At 34.8% G+C, this 15492-nt stretch overlaps 1 protein-coding gene across 3 annotated transcripts in view; it reads left to right on the forward strand.

Annotated features, from left to right (window-relative positions):
* LOC149782848 (uncharacterized) overlaps positions 1-15492 on the forward strand; it is a 41581-nt gene that overhangs the window by 10961 nt on the left and 15128 nt on the right. For 2 of the 3 annotated variants that reach the window (XM_089934379.1, XM_089934378.1), the window contains exons 3-4: positions 1876-2001; positions 7813-7940. In XM_089934379.1, coding sequence (XP_089790505.1) covers positions 1876-2001; positions 7813-7940 — 254 coding nt within the window. Of the gene's footprint in view, positions 1-1875; positions 2002-7812; positions 7941-12486; positions 12528-15492 lie in introns of all 3 variants that reach the window. The other variant, XM_089934380.1, reaches the window with a different exon arrangement.

The following is a 15492-nucleotide window of genomic DNA, read 5'->3' on the forward strand; positions in this document are numbered from 1 at the left end:
TTGGTATGTTTGGACATCAAATTATAATTAACTGGTCAGAACTGGAGCACATCATTATGGCAGCTCAGGAAGCCGGTTTCAACAGAAGTGGACCCACTTTTATTGTTTTATTAGCAATTTGCTTCATTTAAGAGGATGTTTAAAATTTCTGAATCATTTATGACTTCACTGGATTCATTTCTGATAAAATATTGGCATTTGTTTGATTGTGCTTTAAATTATAATCAGTTAGACAAAGTGGGATTATATGGCTTCTCGCTAAGACAGTTTTCAGTGTATGATTAGTTTTATTGGTGATTAATTAAATGCTTGAATCAGCAAAACATTTAAAACCTCAAACAATTTAATTAATGGATCATTCAGAATAAAATTAAATGGACATAACACTCAGTGCATACATCTAAACTTTAAAATCACAATGGTGCAAAGTATATTTTCTTTTCTGGCTCTGTCTTGGAAACGACCTGCTAGTGATGAATTTTCTGACCCTGAGACTCCAAAGAAACAGAAAGATAGTGTCAGCTCTGAAGAGAAGAAGAAGAGTCAGTCTCTGAATTATGTTAGAAAATTTTGGACAGTGGAAAAGTGAAATGACAATTCTGTGATGTACATCTTCGATATTTGAATAATATATAACCTTCATAGTTGTATGGGTATATTTTTGCATAAAAAATTATTGGAGCAGTTGATAATAGAATATGTTCTAAGGTTGAAAATATAATAAAGTATAAAATAATCCTGTCTGTATCATATACATAATATACACACAGTAACATATACATGTAGTTAGAAAGAGAAACACTTTTACAAAAATGAGATTGTATATTTCTTACAAGAATTTCTCATTGTTCAGCATGAGACAAGAAATCTTAAACATCATTTGCATCCACCAATAATGAAGAATCATGGCTACAGGCTCATGACTGTCCCAAAAAATCGACTTGCAGGAATTTAGTTTTGACTCTTGAGATTTTCATTTTGACTCCTGAGATTTGGGGTCAAATGTCAGCTGACTCTTCAGTTTTGAAATCTATTGAGATCTATATGTATACATATCATAATACAATGCCATTTATGAAGAGTTCTTACCTAGTGAGATTTTTAATGATGGAACAATATTTATTATAGTTTGATGACTAGGTATCAATAATATTGTTTTGCTTTGTTATATACATTTTATGATGCAATCTTTTGATGTTTATCTAGTCTAATGTAATATTTAGTAATGTCCATCTAGATAACAAGTTGGGTCTTGTGAATTCTTTGAAGTGACAGTCAAACAGAAACTGTTAATGATACAGAATCCTATATATTATTTCATAGAATTTTCAAAAGACTGTATTATAGTGGAAGGCCCAGTCTGTCTGAATTTTCTTGCTAATTTCACTAACCAAACACCATGTCATATTTTATTCTTGGATTTTCTTACCATTTCCTGACTTGCTGACTCGTAACAAGGAGAGTTTTCAAGACTAAAGCATGTATGGCAAACACCCAATTTGGGTATGTGAGGAGACTTTTGTAGTTTCAATTCACACTTGTATGAAATCAGTACTTGCTTCTAAGTCGAGTCTAACTGCAAACTGCACAGACCCAGATCTTCTGGTGCATAATGCACATGCAGATGTGGATCCATGCAGTTGATTAGGAAGAATCAGTAGAACAAGCAACAAAGACCCTAATCTGCTGGCACATTATGTGATAGCAGATTAGAGTCTATGTTGTTTGCAGTTTTACTCGACTTATAAGTGTGTATATATGGTACTTAGAATTAAAATCAAAACAACATAAATGCAGATAAATATACAGCATGTTGTGCATTTTGTAATTAATTCATAATTCAAGAAGAATTTATGGCACCTTGTTTGTCCACAGCGGAGGAAGAATTGATGAACCAGAACACAATTCTGATTATGATTGTGGTTGGCCTTGCTGTGATCATATTCCTCATCATACTTTACTGCTTTCAGCAACGTAAGAGGCGAGCGGGAAGAATGATATGTAAGTATTTGCCAAGTTTTAAAAATTTATTTCTCTTCGTATCTATTTTCATCTTGAGGAATTTACATATTTTGTATACAATAGGTATGTGCTTTCACTGCCCAGTGTCATTATTTTATGATTTGTGCCCAACCTACAACTTTCTCTACCTCAATGTTTAAAACCCAGACAGCAGTCTGAGCACAATACATGTTGAAAGCAAGTAACATTGTCAAAATGGTCAAATTCAGTCCACTTACTGGCTCATCAAGTTCAAAATATAAATTATCACAGCCTGATTGAATGGTGGGGCAGCCAAATTTCCACAGAAATGTATGCAGCCAAAAGAGCAAAGTAGCCATTAGCCAACATCAGTTGTACTGAAGGCAGAAGCTGGAAAGGCAATGAAGATATCTGTCTCCTCCCTCTTTCCCAAGAAAGGGGGCAATCACCCCTAGAGACACTTCATATCTCCTACAGTGCACCACTCTTTAATACAGAAAGGTGCACTTGATTTTTCATCTTAAGAGACCGGGTCAAGCATCATTGAAGATTGATGGGTCTTTTTCATTAATGAAGGAGGTTTACATGTGATTTACAGAACTCCCTCCTCTCTCTTGGACACTCATCCTCTTCCATCATTTTGATATGTCAGGTTATGTAAAGAGGTGCACATCTTTTTTTCAGAAGCATGCATTTGAGAGGGTTTAAATATCCAGTGGCCATCATTTTACTCATAGTCATTTTTGGCCTCTGAAATGTTGGGAAACTGAGTTTGATCATAGGTCTTTCCTCCTAAATTAATTTCTGCGGTAGGAAACCTTCAACATGGAAACTGCTGCAACAGTACAGAATGATATTAGATCCTTAGAAAGAGCAGTTTCCATTTATCAGGATGTCTATTCCACATCTTGATCTTTCCTCTGCACTAGAAATGTTTCCAGTTTTCGATAGTAGACGGGAGGTGTTGACTTAATGCCATGCCAATTGGCCTAACCTCAGTTGCTAGGATCTTCACAAGAGTTATAGAAGTTACAGTAGCTACACTTTTCAGGTATCTGGAGATTCAACTCATCCAGTACTTCAATGACTGGCTGCTGTACAATAGCTGCATACAGTCCTTACTACATCATGTGACCTGCTGTTGATCCATAGAGACTCAGTTAGGACTTATTACCAATGTAGAGAAATCAGATCTCATTCCTCCTCAGGATTTTGTTTACATAGGAATGAATTTCCTTACTTTGCTGGGTCAGGTTCCTGTAAGTTCAATCAGAATTACAGTTTTGTTTTATTCATTATATCAGCCAGGTTTTTTACAAAAATACCCAGCATCATTACTTCCATCCTTGACAGAGATCCACAGTTTGTCACATCTGTGCTTGGAATGATCAACTTATGGTAGACTCATTTGAGGTGCTGAAGTTTTATTTAACAGTTGCTAAACAAAAAGGAAATGTAGGAAAATCTTTTTCTCCATAAGTGGTTCAGATGATATTTGAGCATCCACCATATGAAGATGGAATTTGCTCAAACAGTCAAGACAGCTTTTTGGTCTCTCACTGAGAGAGAGAGAGAGACCTCTCATTAATGAGGATAAAATGCCATGAAGTTATGGCTGTTGCTGCTCTTTAGGCTCAACTCAATCACTCATCTGGAGAGGTATCTTATGAAGGCTGGGTTTTGGCAATCACACATGGCCATACTATTTTACTATTGCTTATCAAACCATAGGCAAGGTATTTTTTGCTGGGTCAAGTTGTTGCAGCATAGTGACCCAGATTGCTGCTTAGAACAACAGTTGAGTGGCTGAGTTACAAGATGAGTAATTTTTTCACTGATTGTTGTTCATCCACCATCCTTTTTGACAAATTCAGCATAGCAGTAACAGGTAATGTGTCACTGATATCAAAGTGTAGTTTGTTTATTTGCAGGGGTTAAAACTGTTTAATTATGTAATACTTTCCTGTCACTATTAGATAACCTCCTCCAGTCCCGCTCTTCTGATATTCTTCATTAGTCAAGGTCCTAGAAAAGAATGATAATGCAATGGGCCTATGTGGCAAATCAGACTGGGTCAGTGCATGTGTTCCAAGAATTTCTAAAACAAGGAGGATGGTGCATCTGGTATAATTGTTTTTCCATTGCAGAAAGTGTAAGCTTTACAATAGTGACAGGTAAGTTTACATAATTAAAATTAGTAGCCCCCCACTACATTTTTGATTGATTGTCATGAAACTTGGTAAATATTGTGGTCATCAGCAGAAGATATTTATTTCTACAAATCACTTTGCACCAGTAATTTTTGTTATTGCTGTTTTTGTTTTGTAGCCTCATGCTGTGTATAACAAATTTTATTAGTGCAGTTAATTCCTGCTGTTTCTGTTGCAGTTTTTAAGGGTCACTGCAAAATTTGGCACATTATCTGTTTTTATCATCTGAAGATACATGTATTAATAAGTATTTATGCTTCCATGACTTTTGTAAGCGTTATTGCTCATTTTGAATTGGAGCTGGATGCATTAATAATAGAATTTTGTAACTTAATGCTGTAAAAGTTATATGACAAAGTGGCAATAACTCCTGCAGTTTTAGTGGTGAGCTGTAAACTTAATACATTATATGCGCATCATATCAAGATGTGCATATTGACAAGTCATTGTACTAAGACAGTTTGCAAAAGAAGTATTGCTTGTTTATACTATGTTTACACATACATGTATATATGTCAGAAAAGACGGGTCAGGTCAGGACAAAATTTCCAACTATTGAAAATTTTTACATTTTTTTAATATTAAAATATGCACATTATTACATCACATCAGTAATACTACTCTCCTTGTATGTACTACAAGCATTATTAGCATTTTTCAGGAGATTATTGCCTGGATAATATTGGTAGCATGCCTCATTGTTGATCTTAACACTTAGGAGATGATGTACATTTACTGGATCCATGTTTCCTCTGGAGTCAGCCTGAATTTTCCTCACTCTTAGTATTGTAATATGCCATTGTTAGTACAACTCTACTGAGTCCAACAAGAATTTTAAAATTGTTTCCTGCCTATGAGTAGATAAATTGCCAATTGCCTGCCAGAACTGCTCAAAACTGGTGCTGCCTGGGTCAGATTTTAATGTCAGCAAGATTATTCACATGAACCACAAAAGACCTCATTCATCCTAGGCTTGACAGATTACAATCATTACAACAACAACAACAACACTGAAGACATCAAATGCTGACACCTCTTTTCATTGAGCAAAGGACAGCTAATCACGTGTTTGGTACACATGTGGAATGAAAACATTATCTGAACTGCTGGGTATCTAAGCTGAATTTTACCATTCTTAAGGTGCTGTGTTAATGTAATGGTCATCAGAAAGTAGCTGACAGTGCAATTTTACAAATAGTGTTTTAATGAAGAGACCATATTCAGTTGCTTTCAGAACCAATTAGCTTTGAATTTTTGACTGAATTTATTCCCTTTGATGTTGATTGTAAGTGACTGATCTTGACTTGTGCTCATACAGGTCTTAGTATTGTTTTAATAACTGAACTTACTGCCATTTGTTGTCAGCAAAATTGTGTTCCTTTGTATTCAAATTTCTTGGGTATCTGTAGTGATTTATCCATAAAATTACATTGCTATAAATATGCAAATTTTGATAGGCAAAACCATGAACAAAAGTACCGATGAAAATGTCCTTTTTTATATACACAAAATCATGAAAATTTCAGCCCATGAAAAGAAATGACAATACAGTGTATGATCAAGCTGTGTTAAAACAATGATGGGCTGAAATATTGTATACAACTTTATACAACTATACTAAATTCAGATTTCAACATAATTATAATAAGAGTGAATTCAATCAGATATATTTGCTGTTAAACATTACATTACATCAAGGAGAATCCAACAACATAACCTAAAAGCCACATTCATGGTACTAGATCATGGTGTATTTACACACTTGCTGTGCAACTCTAACTGGCCAGTTTCAATTTCCAGAGTTGTATGGTCCAAGTAAATTATGGCAAATCAACACATTACGGTTATTATTGTGATAAGGCAAGAATAAAGTGTCCTGTCCAGGAACAGCTGACTTGGGTTGTTCAGATGGTAGGATTCAAACCCTGACCTTCCTGGTTGTGAGTCTAGCATACTAACCATGTATGGATAAGTGGCTGTAAATCTAAAATTGATTGTTCATCCTGCCTTAAAGGTTACCTTTAATAAACCATATCCTGTTTAAAAAGATACTTATTGAAGTCACTTACAACATATTTTTATCGAAAAACCTTTCTTAGACAGCCACCTGTCTTCTAAAGCCCCTTTTAAACTTTCTGGAGTTGGGTGCTAAAAAAACGTTTGATTGTAACTTTCTCTGGGTTCTTCAGTTCCAAAACTTTAAAGCCAGCATCAATTCACCAATAATGGGATCAGAAAGAATACTTCAGAGAACCTGTACAATTAACGTAACAAATACACCATGACTGGTACATTACAAAGCCAACCTCATATTTAATAGTCCTCCTTTAGGCACTAGAAGGACCTAGTTGGTTTTGGTTTTTGTTGTGGGGTTTAACGCCATATTTCAGCACATGATAGGCTATACATGGTGGCCAGTATTAATGGTGGAGGAAGAACCCGGTAAAACCCCGGAAAGAACCACCGACCACCAACCCACGAGAAGCTACTGGCAAGCTTTCTCACATACCCACATCGGTTGAATCCGAGACTTGAACCCACGCAGACAGAGGTGAGATGGCATTGATCTGTAACGGATATCGCTTTAGACCACTCGGCCACTCGGGGTCCCTGTCTTCAGAGTCCATCAAAGTGCAAAGATGCTATCAAAATTTAAAAACAATGGATTTGCTCTTTTTGTTTGTCCTGCCTCTTGCAAACATCAGAGACTTTGCTTGAAATTTCAGGGACCAAGCTGATTTTAGCTGAATGGATAATTTTCAGCTTATGCAGAAATTTGTGAAAGATCATGCCTAATTAAGCATGACTTTAAGAATGCGGGATTTGTTTAATTCATTTATTTCATGATAATTTATGTACCTGCAGACCGAATTGACACCATGTTTATTAATTGGTTTTGTACAAACATCAGTGAAGTGTGAGCTTCAATACTCCATTGTAATTAATGTATATACCTAATGTTTCATTAGTAATTGTGCTTCTAGCAGTAGTTGTGGTATTTTATAGTCATGTTGTTTATTGGGATTAAGCATGCATAGAGACCATGAGACATACTTTCAGAATGATTACAGTTTTTTGACAACAGTTTCACTTGAATGAAAAATCAATTTAAATAAGTATTAAATTTAAATAAGTATTAAATGTAAGTTTCATATGCCTGTGTTATTCATTAGTCTTTTTTTCATTTTCATTAATGCTAGTGTTGAACCCTTTATGATTTTCTCAGTTCTCTTTATCATTTTGTCACAGCATATCAATATAAGGTATTGAGTGGAAATTACAAGTACTGGATACTGTTTAGATGTGTGTGCTTTGAACAATATACTTAATTGACATGGTGTTGATTCATTGGCATTATATTTCTTTCTTAAAGGGTTAAAATAAGTAATATTTTATTATCTGATTAAAGAAATGACATCGATTTATAAAATAGCTTTACTGATCTTGAGGAATGAAACACAGTAAGGAAATTGGGGTGGGTTATCATGTGTGGCAAAGTTTTCATTGGTTCTTTAAATTTGAAACGAGGCAACAATAAAAAAAACCACAAAAATTGGTACTCTGCTAAAATTAAGTATGCTATGACAATTTTACTTTTTATGTAAATTCTTTTTTTCAGCTATGATAGATGAGGAAGGTGATGCTGAGGATAGTGACCACGCCTCTCTATATGCTCCACCCCCAACATATCATGAAGTTATCAGCACAGATCTTTATCCACCCACACCACAGCAACAGCCTAAGAGGGTAAGAGTAAATTTACTTTCTAATTTGTTTCATGAATGTAAATGAAATTTTGGGGCACATGTATAAAGATGGAACTTAGAGTAGATTAAAATATTGAGAACTATGGAAATGGCTAGAAATTATGATATAAAAATATACTGAAAAGTGTCTTATTTTGTCGACAGTCACTGTTAGTTCATTCCTACTAAAGGTGTCGGGAGACTGTAATGTTTGACTTGAGTGCTGTAATTGGCAGAGAATGTGGATTACTTTCAATCACATATGTACTTGCTTTGGATGAAAATTTAAATGTTTTAGACTCTTTGTGTTCATTATGTGGAATTAAATTTTTTTGGGTAATTGTAGCAGTGAGTCATGATGAATTGCATTAAACTAAATTTAGAATCATATATACTCAATATAGACTGAGACCAACTGCAGTCAGCATAAACCCTGATTTTCCATTGAATAATGTCTTTGTTGTTTGTTCTATTGATTACTCATAGCAAACTGAATAGACCCAGATTTTCTTGTGCATAATGCATTGGCAGATTTGGATTTGTGCAGTTTTCAGTTGAACTCGATTTATGAGTGAATATATATGATAGTTTTTTTCCTATTGGTTCAGAATAGAATAATAAAATAAATGCTAGAGATTCTTACTGAAGCGGTTTCATGTGACTATTAACACTATCTTATCTGAGGTCTTGGAAATACTCAATCATGCTTATTGGAATGAATTTTTTTACCTGGAAAGCAGAAAATCACTTACATTGGAGTCCTCCATACACACGCAATAGCTTGGCAGAAAATTCAAAGACTTGCCAGTCCTGCTTCAACCACCTGCTATGTGAGAAATTTCGTTAATCATTTTAGCAGTGCTGATATTTACATTGCCAGAATTCAGTGGCTGAAAGACCCCCAGATGTTTATGTTGTCATTATGAGAGTACATCCTAAGAACATTATGCAGTAGCAAGGCAGTAAGTTCAAAGACTTCGACTTGCTGCTTGGTGGGAAAATGTGCTGATATTTACAATGACTGAATTCAGAGGCAGAAAGACCCAGATATGTACATGTGGTCATTATAAGAGTACATGAAATGAACAACTTTAGCTTTCTTTATTGTGTTCATTTCCAGGTGTTGCTGAATATATAATGCATATGACCACAATATCAAGACACACTGAGACTTTGACAAAATGCAGTTTGCAAATTTGGATATGTATTTTGGGATTAAATGGCAAATTGATGAAGATTGTAAGGAGATTTAGAAGAATAAATAAGACAGTAGCTAAGTGTAAGAAAGTGTATGATGCCTGGCTTAGTGTTTGGAATAAGACTTTTCCTTGGATTGGCAAAATTCAGTCTTACTCTGATGGACAAACAAGAGCTATATGTCACTGGTGTAAAGAATGTGGAAAATTAAACTCCATGGCAACCACTGGTTCTTCTAATCTGTAAAGTTCCAAATTTTCTGGGAGGGAACTGCAACTTTTGCTGTTGGAACTAATTTTACCAAAATAGTAGTCCTGGATTCCTAGTTTTAAAATTCTAGCAAGACCTCTTCGTATGATAAATAGTGGAACTACATTGAAGTGTTATTTGACCTGTATTTAACCTGTACGATCTGGTCATAGTGGTTTGGTAAACACTGGGTCATATTGATCTACTTTTGGATAATTGATTCACTTTAGATATGTTAAGGTATCACTATATACAGATAAAATGGACATTGCTTTTATAGTTGGATATGTATATTGCTGCACAATTAAGTGTTTTGGAAATGTTCAGGTGCCCTGTGCCATTTTTGAAAGGACTGGCTTTAGACAATACACATTAGAAACTGTATTTTATATTGGATAATAATAACCTTGCACCTTATTTTTTCATACAAACAGGAAAAATAACTTTTTTAATGAACAGTCTTAGTCATTATAACAACAGAAATTGCATGCCATGTATAACTAGCAATGGATCACACATACATGGAAAACCAAAAATATTACATTGTAGTACATAAACCAATGCATAACAATTAAGAGTACAGAGTCATACCAAATAATAACAAAACTTACCCTTTTAAGATTCTGGGCAAGTCATTTTTCCAAAATCACTTTTCCTGCTGGACCAAGTTTCATATTTACCATTTGGCTTTTGTATCTTGCTTTAATTAAATGTTTATAAAGAAATTTATTCTTTGCTGTTACCCTAAGGGGCGAAGTTTATTCAAGCATTAAATGGAAAGTATTTCCACTTTCAAAAAAACTTTTAATTTTCAATTTCCACTTCACTGATATCTTTGAGATAAAAGCAAAGTACTGTATAAAATTATTAGTTTGTGTTGTTTGTTTTATGCCATCAAAACTTCACAGAGATCTTTGTACATCAGAAAGGTGTTTAATAAATGCAACACCGTTTGTTTTCTTCCACCCTGTGTATGATTTAAAATTGTCTATTGTTACTGAATTAAGAATATCTGGCGACAAGTATTAATGAACAGTCCTGAACTGTCAATGGTTCATTTTTCCATTTAGATAAAAATATAAATAACATCACACCAAAAGATATTTGCAGTTGTTTTAGAGATTTCAATTTAGTTTTTCACTGCTTCACTGGCCTAGTGGTTAAGAGCGTCCACCTTAAATGCGGAAGGCCATGGGTTTGAGTCATATCAAAGACTTATAAAAATGGTACTAACAGCTGCCTCACTAGACGCTCATCATTAAGAGGTTAGTGTTAGTACTGGTAAGGCCTGGTGTCAAGATATGTGACTGGGTGGGACATCATACCACATGTCTGCGGCATGATGCCCCAGTGCTAGACATCACTATAAACTGCCGTAACTGCAGACATCATATCAATATGACTGCAAAATTGTTAAAGCTACATTAAAAATCCAAAACACACACACACACACAAACATAAACACACAAATCAGTTTAGTCTTTCCTAATTTTTATAAGAGTATACCTCATAATTTTTAAAATATTTGTTCGGAAACCAGTTTTGCCATAAACCATCTTCATTCAGTATAAAGCACCTAATCCAGGAAAGTTTTATATAGCACATAAATGAGTGCAAGTGAATCATATTTTATCCCCTTTCCTTAAAGGGAGCTACAAGAGTATCTCTTTATACCCTCTCGGTTTTGCCACCTGAAAAATAATGTGTTCGTTCATTTCTATATGAGGTGGAGGACTTGGTTGAGCAGCAAAAAGATGAATACATTTTGGCAAAGTCAAGGTTTTTATCAGCGTAATTTTTCAAATAAGGGACAAGTACTCTGTCATGACAGACCATTTACAAATTTATATCCTTCCATATTAGACCCTTAAAACCCTTTTGACTGTCACTAATAACAAATGGGAGAACTTCCTAGAAGCACATGATGCCTAAGGAATCTTGTAATCTACATTTAGTGAAATTGATCTGCAATTTTTAATGAATTTTCTGTCTTTGTATTCTTTTGAAATGTGAGTAATAATTCCCTGAGACTGAAATTCTAAAATATGTTATATATCATATCCAGCATTTAGAGACCTAAAGAGAAAGCCACCTAGATCTGTCGAAAAGAACTTTCAGAATTCAACAGTAAATCCACGGGAACCAGGGCTGATTTCATTTTTCATATTTTTCAGTGTTTAACCACATTTAATTTAATTTAAATTAGCTTACCTTCACATGAGCACCTTTCAGAATCTGAATTTTTTTAAAATCATGATTTAAAAAGTGAATAAGAATTTGTAAATTATTCTTGTTTTAGCTTTTATCTCTTTTTGACCTGTTACCCTTGTTCCATCTTCCATAATTAACTCTTATTCTTTTGTTTAATCTCTTTTCACAGTTAAGGAAGTATTTAGGATTTCTTTTTTTCACCGTTCCGGATCACTGCCATCTCACCTGTCTGCGTGGGTTCGAGTCCAAGGCTCGGCTAGCGTGGGTACATGGGAAAGCCTGCTAGTAGCTTCTCATGGGTCGGTGGTTCTTCCCTGGGTTTTCCATGGTTTTTCCTCCACCAGTTATACTGGCTGCCATGTATAGCCTATCTTGTGCTGAAAAATGGCGTTAAACCCTACAACAACAACAACAACAACAACCAGACTCATACCCCTTTGCTTTTGATGTTAACATTACATCTTCCACCTATTTTTCTCAGTTCTTCTAAATCTGATTGTTTTTTTTTGTTTAGTTCTTTCATAATAGTGGGTTTGCTATTTTGATTTACTAAAGTATGTGAGGTCATTTTTTCAGCTTAAATTTTGTGTAAATTTTGTTTCTCAAGTTATGCCATAGCTTGAGAATAACTAATTGATTATGATCTTTTAATCATTGTAAGGATTTAAGAAAACAATTGATCAATGCAAGTTAATTTCACCTGAAGTGGGTTTTACTGATTGCCTTTACCATAGTAATCTTATACTGTGTTAGATATACATCTGTTAACCTACTGAATATATTCATCTTGCTTTAATAGCTTTTGAAATGAATTTCCGATACCTAGGACCTCTGAGTACTGCAGATATATCAATAATGTTAGTGTTATTGCTGAATGATCTGTTTTGTAGACATGAAATAATAGATGTGTCAGTGCAGTCTACTTTGCCAGGTAAATATTCTACTCTTAGGATTGACCGCTGTCCATGGATCCACTAAGTCAAGTTGATTCTTGATGTCCTGGACTTATGCTTGGGCCATGGAGTGATGCTTATCATGCATGCTGCTTGGGTCATGGAGTGTTGTTTATCATGCATGATATTATAAGAATAAATCTCAGTCCTGGACTGCTGCTTGGCCCGTGGAGTGTTGTTTATCATGCATGCAGGCTGCTTGACCCATGGAGTGGTGTTTATTATGCAGCCTGCTTGGGCCATGGAGTGTTGTTTATCATGCAGGCTGCTTGGGCCATGGAGTGTTGTTTATCATGCAGGCTGCTTGGGCCATGGAGTGTTGCTTATCATGCAGACTACTTGGCCCATTGAATGTTGTTTATCATGCAGACTGCTTGGCCCGTGGATTGTTGTTTATCATGCATGCAGGCTGCTTGGCCCATGGTGTGGTGTTTATCATGCAGGCTGCTTGGGCCATGGAGTGTTATTTATCATGCAGGATATTATAAGAATCAATTTCCATGTCCTGAACAACATTCCAGTCACAACAAATAATGAAAGAGGAATTGTCAAAATTTATAATATCCTCTTTTAAATTCCTAAGAAACTCTGCATTATCATCATTATGCCCATATATATTCACTTGTGTAAATCTCAGTCCATTAACTGATATATCTAGAATAATGTACCATGATCACATATATTTTTTATTAATGCATAATTGAAAATTATTTCTAAGCAGATAGCAACACCTGCACTATTGGCAGATTTATCGGTAAAAAACCCTACTTAAAACCCCATTCAGCCTCCCTGTATTTTTCAGTCTCAGCTCTACAGCGTGTCTCCTTCTTATAAGATGCATTCCTTTGTTTTACCCAACAGAAAATATCTCTTCTTTTTATATTGGAACTATGTAGACCCCTAACATTCATTGATACAATTTTAATCTGGGTATCCATTACTAGTTCGGTTTTTGAGTTGAAATTTCGTTGAGGTTATATAACTGCATTACACAACAAAATATCATAAAATGAATTCGCATACACCTTGGGATACACTCTTGTACGCACAACCACAACATGTTTAACAAATGGTTCATGTAGTACAATGTCATACATTACTGGGTACATACATGATGTTGCCCAAAATAAAGGCACATGGGGTATGTATGCTCTGCACTAAGGTGTTGGTATCGTTATAAACTTGTAACATTAACACAGAGTGTATATATATATATATATATATATATATATATACATCACCAAAAAAAAAAACATTTTTGCTCATTCATTACCAAAAGATTAGAAGCCATTATATGTGAATTTTCCATCTGTTTGTTGGACACATCTGTGTATCTATAAAGGTTAGTGAAACATAGGACAGATATATATTTATATACATGTATATACCTATACATACATACACAAATGTATGTACATACATGCATACATACATATATACATACAGTACATACATACATACATACATACATACATACATACATAGGGTCCCCACGTGGTCTAAAGCACTCTCCATCACAGATCACTGCCATCTCACCTCTGTCTGCGTGGGTTTAAGTCTTCGGTTTCGGACAGTGTGGATATGTGAGATAGCTTGCCAGTAGCTTCTCGTGGGTCGGTGGTTCTTTCCGGGGTTTTCCCAGGTTCTTCCTCCACCATTAATACTGGCCGCCATGTATAGCCTATCTTGTGCTGAAAAATGGTGTTAAACCCTATAACAACAACAACAACAACATACATACATACTTAGATATTTACACATAGTTACATATATGCACATACACACATGCATACACATATATACATATGACCAATGTATGACCAACATGAATATTTTGTACTTGTTCTTTTGAAGATCAGGGACAAGTATAGCATAAGTCTGAATTAAACTGCAAGATCATGTGAAATTTCTTACCCATTATAGGCTTTGTCTTTCTATTAAAACCAATTATACTGACTTAGGATATACATAGGCCAGAATAAAACTTGTCCACATTGTTTGGCACAAAGGTTTATACTTCCAATTATATCCAGAATCACTAAGTAAAATTATTTCACTTCTGGATTCTTTTATTGATGTCATCAAAATGGTCAAATTTGTATCGTTTAATGGCCTTTATTTTGGCATGCACAATTTGGTTTTAATACCAGGCAGATTCAATTTATAGATGGGTGCTCAATCTATTTAAGAGATTATTTACTAAAGACATACCTCTTTTATTTAGGGCTCAGTTTCATCCATCATAGAAAGAGGTAAAAGATGTACACCAAATTATAATGTTGAACAAAGTACAGTATTCACATTATCAGTGGCTTATATATAAATAACTGTCATCTGTTAGCCTAACATGCTGTTTGATTGTCTCCTATCAGTTCTATTAAACAGCTTAATTTTAATTATTGTATTCTTTGTAATTGTTTGCAAAGTATTGTGAACATTGCAGTTCTAATCATGGAGGTTAATGATCATCACAGGCAAAAGGATGCCGCAGCGACCTATTTTGCAACTCTGTTAACTTTGCTTGGTATTTTGAATATGCTTTTGTGGAGTGGGCAAGACATGATGCTCTGCAAAATTCTTGTTCAGTGAGTTCATTTCTCCCACAGTTTTGTCAAGGCATGATAGTGGGATGAGAGAAATAGCAGTCACTTTTCCACAGGTGCTGGTGGCATCATTGTCATTATCAACATTGTCATAAAGTTTTGATTGAATTTGTTTGCATTTTTTTTAATATACCCCTTGATAGATTCTCATTGAATTTGGCATGAAGGCAATTCGTTCTGTGACATAATTGTTTGACCCTGTAAAGACCAGGTCACAGTTGTAAACAGTTTGCATTAAGATTTTGGTTGAAATATTTGCTAAGCCATGTCATAGATCCTTATAGTTGGCAGGAAGTATTGTAAAGTTAAAGCAATGACATGCTTGCTTAACCCTATGCTA

This window comes from Sinohyriopsis cumingii, chromosome 15 (genome assembly GCF_028554795.1).
Source record: "Sinohyriopsis cumingii isolate HCF-2022 chromosome 15, ASM2855479v2, whole genome shotgun sequence".
Classification (NCBI taxonomy): Eukaryota; Metazoa; Mollusca; class Bivalvia; order Unionida; family Unionidae; genus Sinohyriopsis; species Sinohyriopsis cumingii.